Source organism: Lithobates pipiens, unplaced genomic scaffold (assembly GCF_037356315.1).
Source record: "Lithobates pipiens isolate NorthernLeopardFrog02 unplaced genomic scaffold, aLitPip1_a1.2 Scaffold_30, whole genome shotgun sequence".
Taxonomy (NCBI): domain Eukaryota; kingdom Metazoa; phylum Chordata; class Amphibia; order Anura; family Ranidae; genus Lithobates; species Lithobates pipiens.
Window position 1 is genome coordinate 58410748 of NW_027507791.1, and position 9278 is coordinate 58420025.

General features: G+C 37.7%; 1 protein-coding gene across 1 annotated transcript; it reads left to right on the forward strand.

The window, feature by feature from the left end:
- Nucleotides 1-226: 226 nt before the first annotated feature.
- Nucleotides 227-8801, forward strand: LOC143942885 (embryonic protein UVS.2-like). The gene is made up of 12 exons (XM_077464290.1): nt 227-334; nt 824-851; nt 1867-1932; nt 2522-2656; nt 2743-2860; nt 3503-3678; nt 3759-3840; nt 3939-4066; nt 4559-4674; nt 5988-6213; nt 7496-7614; nt 8583-8801. The coding sequence occupies exons 1-12, from the start codon at nt 254-256 to the stop codon at nt 8799-8801; spliced, it is 1494 nt and encodes a 497-aa protein (XP_077320416.1). The 5' UTR covers nt 227-253.
- The last annotated feature ends 477 nt before the right edge of the window (nt 8802-9278 follow it).

A 9278-nucleotide genomic window follows, 5' to 3' on the forward strand; every position in this document is an offset into this window, starting at 1 on the left:
ATTACAAGTTATACAGCAGAACACCAAGACAATAATAAGATGATAAGGACCATAGCGTCACACATAAAATAATTATACATTTCTAATTCCCATACACGTCAACTTCGGTCATTCTTGAAATTTGGTTTCCTGTCTCATGATTGGTCAGATCTTCTCTGGTACCTGTATAAAAGGTGCTCCAGAAGATGAGTGTCACACCAAGCTTCAGCGAGAAGATATTTCACATTACAGTGAAGGAGAATTTGGAAACAAGATGAATGAAAAAGTCTTCCTCCTGCTTCTGGTCTGTATTACGGGGCCGGTGACCAGTCTACCTCTATCTGCACAAATACAGGTGAGATGATGAGCTGACATGAACAGTACAGGGGACAGGTGACAACTATATTTAGGAAAGTATAACATCCAATAAGTTACTGACAATCTTAGCTAGTAGTGAAGTGTAAATCTAAAATAGTTATTCCCTTAGTTTTGGATAAAGTGGTGGGGGGTTAGGAATCCTGTTAGATTTTAATACTTCCTTATTACTGCCTGGGACCCCTGTAGGGAGATTTGACTTTTGTACAGGCCATTGCCTGTAGGACAGAAGGTGAGGGGGAATCCAAAATGTTATAATTGGGAACAGAACAGGGAATATGGTAAAATCTTCCAATGATGACTGTTGTGGTAACATCTGACCAAGAAAGGATTTTACCTGAGAGCTTTCCAGTAGGGCTGAGAGGGACTCTGCCGGATGGGGATGAGTTGGGGTCAAGACTTATATGTTATCTGTTATTATTGTATTACATCTGAAATAAGATATTAATACAAAACATTTACTTCCCAGTATCATCTACTTGGAGTGAACAAAGATGGTAAGCTTTTTAACATTCTTATATAACAAATCATTTTTGCTTTCTTTCTGTTCTCTGTCAGCTGTTTTGTTTGTTCTGCTTTTTCCTCCCATTCATTGGCCTTTCTTTATAATATCCCTAATCCTAAATCCTAAATTAAAAATTGTTTGCACTGCTCCATTGGCCCTAATCATCCTGGCCAGATAATCTATAAAATGATTTTCCTTCTCCATCTAGAACCAGCCTCTAGGAAAGACCATTCCACATTTGTATAGCTCTTATGGTAAACATCCCTCCATCCACCAATTTAAATTTAGATAAAACCCCTAGAAAAATAAATTATTTTAAATGCTTGCTTGCAGTATTTTCCTTTCCATAAATGATTTATTGTTCACCTGCAATGTGGCTTTGAACTTACAAAGAGATTTTAACTACTCTGAGAGTCACTTCGCTAGCACAGCCCTCTCCCGCATTGTGTTTCTTAGCACTCTCCTCTTCTGGGAGTGTCCAACTACTGTCTGTGCTGGCCCAGCATCTCTGTCCCTCCCCTCATCTCCCCACATAAACTTTGATTCATCTGCTGGTGGAGGAGTGAAGAGGAATACTATAAAGTGTAATTTGAGTGAAAGCTCTGAGAGCTCTGAGTCTTCTGAGGCTATCACGTCCAAGTAGCAGTTTCGAGCTTCCAGCTGTTTACACAAGGGAGAATTTTTACATTTAACGACATTGCTAAAATATGTGAAATGCACACATAATTGTCTGCATGTTTTTTTAGACCCTGGCAATAGAGTCATCAAAGTCATCTCCCTTTGCTTAGGTGACAGTATTTATGATAATCATGGTGAATCAGGCAAAGACTTAAAGAATTTCCCAACCAGAAGTTTCCCAGATCAGGGATAACTTTGTAGAGCTACCCTATTTTTTCATTAATTGATATTTCAATTTATAAAATGGATTCAATATTTACCGAAGCTTAAGTCACTTTAATTTTTTTGGTTGCGATTATTACACTAGAATGTGTATTTTGTATACACAGCCCCAAAGAGTGAAGACTCCGAAGTGCCACAAGGGATCTTCAGCAAGATTTTGAAGGCTAATAAAGGTAATTATTATAAACCACAGGATTCTTTACTGCATTATGATGGTGCTAAATCAAGGCAAGTTAAAAGACAATAACCAATTATACTCAATAAAGTTATGAGTTTCAGGATCTTTTAAATCATGCATTGATGGACTAGCCTGATTTCTAAGTTCTGCCCTCCATAGTGGGAAGGCTCTACTTGGGGGCTCGTTCTCTGTTGTGACCTGCATGGGAAGATTCAAGAGGCCAACTTCACTGCAGCAGAGCAAAATCAGGTCTCCTCCCTTCCCAAACAGGGCTGTGCTGTGTCACGGAACTGAGTAAAGCTGGGCCTTTGGACTGCATGAAAATATCTAACAGGTTTCTCCAGATTCCCACTGCGCCTATTGTATTCTGTTGTATACCCCATCACTCCATATGATTAGATGCAGCCGCTGTCAGTTCTAAAATTTTCTGTTTGGATCCATCCATTTTTCAATCCAAGGATATCAGGTGAGAGAGGACTGACATAGCCACCCACATAGTAAACTTCAGCCAGTTCACAGTTTATGGGCAGCTTAAATCAAATGCATTTTAGTGTATTATCTATGACCATTTTCTGTATTTTCAGATAGCAAAACAACTATGTATGGAGGAGATATACTGGTACAGAATGACCGCAGCGCCACCAACTGTCCTTCTTGCCTTTGGCCTAAAAGTGATAATGGTACTGTTCCTGTTCCCTACATCATAGATTCCAGATACAGTGAGTTCCCTCTTTTTTCTCTTGCATTGAAGCATTCATTGCTATTTGTTATTTGTAGAAACCCAAACTTCTATCTCTGTTTCCAGGTCCCAGTGACCTGAACAGTATTGTGCTCGCCATGGCCGAGTTTGAGACATTGACTTGTGTGAGGTTTGTGCCTCTTACAACAGAACAAGATTACATCAACATCACTCCTGGTGATGGGTAAGGTTGTCTATTATGTATCATAGATATTCACAGTAGGGAGCATCTAAAACATAAACACCTGAGACTTTACAGTACCTATTTTGTGCATGATGGCTTCCCTTTTCAATTTCTTTAAAAAAATAAAAATAAATAGAACTCCTCTGTACATTTGCAAATACATGTGAAAGTCACAAGTCAACAACAAGGCGCTTTGTGGTTTTTGTGAATCTATCAGAAATATGCACATGGACATAAGATATTTATTCCAGTTCTGCTAACTTTGAGTACAGTATATAGTAGAAAAATGGAAGTGACTGAGAGGGAGTGGGGCTTAGTGTCAACAGACTCAATGGATTCCACTTAACATTTTACAATGAAAATAAAACCAAATATGTCTGTCCAAAAGTGAGCAGTGATCTAATGCTTGGAGCCGGTACAACGTGACTTAGCTCCCAAATTCCATACATCTTATTAGAACTGGGCACAATTATAGGGAAACAACCGTTGATATAAGTTAAAAAGTAAAAAAGCTTAGCACAAACAGATATTGATTGTTTTCTTTAACAGATTCAATCATTGTTTCTATTAAAACTATTGTCTTAGGCTCCCAAATGGTATAAAAGCATAACTTTTTTTGAACTGTATATTTACAATTTCTAGCTGTTACTCGTATATTGGAAGAACTGGTGGAAGCCAGACAGTTTCATTGGGTGGAGGCTGCATCTACAGGGGGATTATACAACATGAACTAGAACATGCCCTGGGCTTCTACCATGAGCATGTAAGAAGTGATCGTGACAATTATGTTGACATCAATTTCCAGTATATCTCTAAAGGTACTGAAGACATTTACACAAAGCGAATTTAGCCATGTTTTCAAAAAAGAGACATTACCACTGCTTTTGTCTTGTTCCAGGATACTTGGGTAATTTTGCTAAAGCGAACACTAATAACTTGGGCAGTCCATATGATTATGGTTCAGTGATGCACTATGATGCGTAAGTCATGACTTTTATGTTAGTTGGTAAATTACTGATAAATTATAAAATATTTTATAGGTAATATGTCAATCTTATCTCCATTCAACATTTTCCAGCTATGCATTCAGCAACACTTCAAACAAACCCACAATTGTCCCCAAGCCTGACCCCAATGTGCCCATTGGGCAGACAAATGGACTGAGCGTCTTGGATGTCACTAAAATTAACCAACTTTATCAATGCAGTAAGTTTCTGTACATTACAGTTTTATGGGTTTAAAAAATTAGAAATTATACTTTTTTTTTATGATTGCATTTTAAGTGAATTTTTCCGTTTAAAAAAAAAAAATGGTTTGACAAAAAAAAAAAAAAAATGTGCACATTTGTCTCTGGCCAGTTTTCTTTAAAAAAAAAAAAGTAAAATATCAGGAAATTTTGTTTTTACCATGAAATATAATTCACCTGGATGCACAAAGTAGTTGTAAAGATACGTTCCGTTTCACTAACATATGTAAAAGTTGTAACACTGCATTGAGGCATTAAGGATCTTTTATCTTCAACATAAAGGGGTTAAACTCAAGGTTCATTTCATTTTAAGTTCAAAATTCCAGCAGTTTTAAGCTAATAGAAGGTTAATACCTCCTTGCCTGTTGCCCACTAATTAATTATTAATATTATTATCAGTTTATTCCACTAGTGACTAAATACAATTTATATGTCTATTTTTGACTTCTCAGGTGTCTATGCGACTTTGCTTAATAATAACACAGGAATTTTCACTTCTGACAACTATCCCTCTGCTTATCCTAATAATAGTGACTGCGTTTGGTTGATCAGGGTTCCATCAGGACTGGTAAGGAGACAGATGTAGACATGCAAAATGTGACCCTAAATGTCTAGCAACCTGGGTGTGGAAATAAACTGCCATCTGAAGATTGTTTTGTACACTACCTACATTTTACATTAATAAAAAATAGAGACTTGACTAGTATAGTGCCAAGCAATAGGTCCAAATACTCCCTAACCTAGGTCTTTTAGGATGTACATGCCTCTGAACCTCATACTCTGCTTCAACCACCAATTGCTCCATATGTTGGAATAATACCTTCATTATGGCCTACTTTATAGTCTTCAGACTATCATTACCACTTCATTGCTGGGAGCCTATTTTGGCAATTCTGATGTTCCAGATTTCTTTTACCCCACATCGGATGGTGAGGTCACTGTAGGAATGGGGGTTTAGCAGGAACAAAATGGGTCTTGGATTCATTTGGGGCTCTTGTTCTTACAAGTATGTTACCAATAGTAACAGTATTGCAATATCCCCAGTCACAGCTTTCTTTGACTTAATTCAATATAGCGTTAAACAAAAGACTTCTGCTAAAAGTTTCTTCCCCAAAATGTGTCTTGTTTAAGCTTTATTTGTTTCTCTGAAGAAACCACAAGCAACAAATAATCAGAGGGAGCAGAAGAGTTCTGTCAACTAGAAAATCAATGGAAAATACGCACATGTTTCAAGAGACATCTTAGCTAGAAAGGTCTATGCCCTTGTACACACGGTCGGAGATTCCGACAACCAAATCCGTCGGATTTTGTCTGTCGGATTTTGTCCGAAACTGTTGTATACACACAGTCGGACGAAGTTGTCAGAATGTCCGATCGTTCAGAACGTGATGACGTTATTTCGTTACGACGCGACTACGTTCGGGCTAGTAGCCAATAGCTTTGGTGTAGGAATTTGATCTGAGCATGCGTGGCACTTTGTCCGATCGGAATTCTCTACACATGATTGGAGTATGTCCGATCGGCGCATTTTGTTGGAAAAATTTTTTCAGGCAAGTTGGAAAATTTGGTCCGACGGATATGCCGACGGAAACAGTCCGATGCAGACCACACATAGTTGGAATATCTGACAAAACGCTCCGATCAGACACATTCCGTCGGAATCTCCGATCGTGTGTACAAGGGCTTAAGCTGCAAGATTGTTTAACAGAAATTAAAATTCTATATATTCTTGTGGGATTTTTTTCTGAAGGACTGTTCAAACATTAATATAGTAATCGATTGCATCATATTGCAATTACATATTAATCCAGTTTGCAGTTACAAATATGTGATGTTTGGGGTTTACTGTAGATAATAAATTTGCCTTGTGTCACTTTTTAGGCAACATTAAAGTTCAGTAGCTTTAATATCCAATCCACTCCTAACTGTGACTCAGACTACATGAGGATCTATGACGGCCCCACTAAGACCTCTCCTGTGTTGTTGGATAAAATGTGTGGAAGTCAAACCATCCCTCTACTCATCGCTTCCACCAGCCAGATGCTGGTCCAGTTCGTCAGTGACGGGGCTGTAGCTGGAGTTGGCTTCCAAGCTACATATAGCTCAGGTATTCTGATTTATTTTAATAGTAAGGTAAGTGTTCAGAGAAAGACACTGAAGACTCATAGATACAGAGGAGATCCCTCCCAAGGAGGGACTATTGGCACAACAGTTTGATGTCCTCTAAATTCTGTTTGCAACCTTTGAGGTAATCCATGAAGTTTCTTAGTATATACAATTATAATTACCAGTCAGTCAGGCCTTCACACTATAAAGTTGTTGAAAGATTGTTCAGTGTGTATGTTTGTCAACTTTAAAGCCCCATACACACTATCAGATTTTCTGCAGATTTTTGTCTTCAGCAGAAATTCTGATCATGTGTATGGGGCTTTAGAGTGATAATACTTACCTCTATGGCTTATTTTGGATCAGATACTGTATAGATTCATCTTTCTTGCGGTATATCCCTGATATCTGCCCTACTGCAAAACTAAGAGTTTTTTAAATTCCTATGGACTTCTTTGCGGTTGACAATGTCATTCAAAATTCTCCAGGGTGGAGTGCAGTGACCAGACTACCTTTTCCCCAGCACTACATTGGTTAAATGCTTGCTTTGCTTAGGGCAGGTTGGGGAAGTTCAAAAACTTACTAGTGGCCATCTATGCTCTCCAATGTCCCAGTATGTGGGCGAGCTCTCAACATGTTCATGTACAATGCATGACTGCTGATCCTGTGTTGTATTTGATGATATCTGAGAATTTACAGCCAGGGGAATAGCAAAAAGAAGCAGCTTAAGGGACCAGTAGTACAGCATGGAGGAAGCCTGTGGGGGGATAAATAAGGTGAGTATTTCAATGTAGTTATCATCTTCTAGACTAAAGAAGAATTTAACTCAAGCAGTGCAGTGGGGGGAACAAGATGGATAGATTTTGCAGCATCTGCACTTACCCCATTAAGGACACAATCATAGGTTTGTATGGTAGCCCACCCATCTCCAGTTATTTATTTTCATAGGACACTCCTGTTTTCTCACTAGTGCTCTGTGAAACACTTCTGGGTAAGGCAGAACATGTGACTCTCTCCCCTTCCTGCCCTGAAGCAGATTTGGTGCCTGTGTAGGCCATCTCTACATCTGAGCTCTGCATTGAAAGTTGGAGATTGGGGTCCTAAGATCAACCTGGAACTCTAAAAAGGAGGATGAACTATGTATATACAGTATATATATATATATATATATATATATATATATATATATATATATATATATATATATATATATATACATAAACATGATGTCATATACTGTTATAAATCTGTTTACTATATTGATTATATCTATATTATCACAGTTCAGTGTGGAGGATCCTTCTTTAACTCTCAAGGCAACTTTACATCTCCGGGATACCCAGGGAACTACAGTCCAAACATGAATTGTAACTTCACCATCACAGCTCCCGTTGGATATAAGGTAAAACAAGATGTCTTCAAAATTCTCCCTAAACCTGGACTTCCACATTCTCTAAAATTGGCACACAAAAAAAAATGTAATGTTGGACAGACACAATACAACCTGAATATATACAACTCCTTTGAATTTACCAACATTCACCAGGGCCTACCTGAATGAATGGAAACGGAATGTACTGTTTAGGGCATTACAATAAATGGCTTTTGGCAAATGTAAAGTAGATTGCTCTAAGACTATCTACCACCAAGACGTTCTGGATCATTTCCTGTGATGACAGGAATTGTTGGTTGTAATTTATGAAGCTGGCTGAAAACTGGTGGTGTGACATTTGTAAGCTGTTTATAAAGCTTTACTTGACTTTGCAGCACTGGGGTCATTTCTGCCACCTCTTTTAGAGAGTAAAAGGAGCACAGGGGAGAGGAAGGGAGGGGGCTGATCAGTTTCTTGAGTCTATTGTAGACAGGTGAATGAACACATGTATTAGAAGATTTAAATACACTAACAAGTTGAATCCAAATTCCAGCTCACATTTTATAATCAGTTACTGCGTTTTTTTTTCCTTTTGGGATAAATGTTTTACATGAATAAATAAAGCTGGTCATTTTAAGCACCCCTGCCAGTGTTGAATGATTTGGCTTATCCATGTAAACTGATACATTCTGCTGGATAGCTTGTGCTTTTTAAAAGCAGACTTGTTGCCTGGATCCCTAAATTAACATAAAAGAAAGCCTAAAAAATAAAACAAAAGCAGCCATCACATGTAAGAATTGGTAAACTGCAATATAATAAATGCTTGGTCTTGGGTTTAATATGGCTTTTTGGTCAAATATTATCTCAGGTAGACTGTAACATTAATGAATTGTAAAAAAAAAAAGAAGCAAAATACGCACTTTTATTCAATAAAAATGATTTGTTTGTTGCATGAACACAACACTGTCATGTTCGTCATAATTGTATTTCTTTTTCAGATTGCCCTGACCATAAGTGACTTCCATCTAGAGTCTTCCAGTTTCTGTATGTACGACTATCTAAAACTCTTCATGGATGGTACACAAAGGGGTCCATTCTGTGGGGATCGCACCATCCCTGTGTATTACTCCAAAGGCAATTCTATGGTTCTCATATTCCACAGTGACAAGTCTAACCAGGCAAAGGGCTTCCAAGCCTCTTACACCTTCTGTGAGTAGCTCAGTTCTATCTGCTTATATCTAATATCAGCAATGGACGTTATAAGATAATAGAGGTCACATTTTTTTTTTCTAAAAAGCAGCCAGCTTAGTGAAAAAACATATTGTATAAAGAAATGTAACACAGATGTGGTGTAAATACAGACTTAATAGCAGGATCTCAGATTAGACACAAAGCTGAATCATCTTCAATTACAACTATGAAGTACAGAACTGGTTCTAGACTTTGCTATTAGACAACCCAGCAAGCACTCAACACACTGAAAATCAGAAACAGCATACAATAAAAAAAAAATAAAACAATACAAAAACTAAAATACAATTGACCAAAAGCCTCTATAGTTCCCCTTTAAGCAGTCATGATATTCACATGACCTCTAGTGAAATTAAAATCTGTTAATAAAATACAGCGTATCAAAATAAAGACCAACAATCGAGCAACCAGCAATGTTCAAATAATCATCGTTTGATGTATGG

Coding starts and splice junctions, on each gene's coding strand:
- LOC143942885 (XM_077464290.1), top strand. CDS start 254: ATGAATGAAAAAGTCTTCCTCCTGCTTCTGGTCTGTATTACGGGGCCG. Junction 335..823: donor CTCTATCTGCACAAATACAG/GTGAGATGATGA, acceptor TTTACTTCCCAG/TATCATCTACTTGGAGTGAA. Junction 6,214..7,495: donor CCAAGCTACATATAGCTCAG/GTATTCTGATTT, acceptor ATATTATCACAG/TTCAGTGTGGAGGATCCTTC.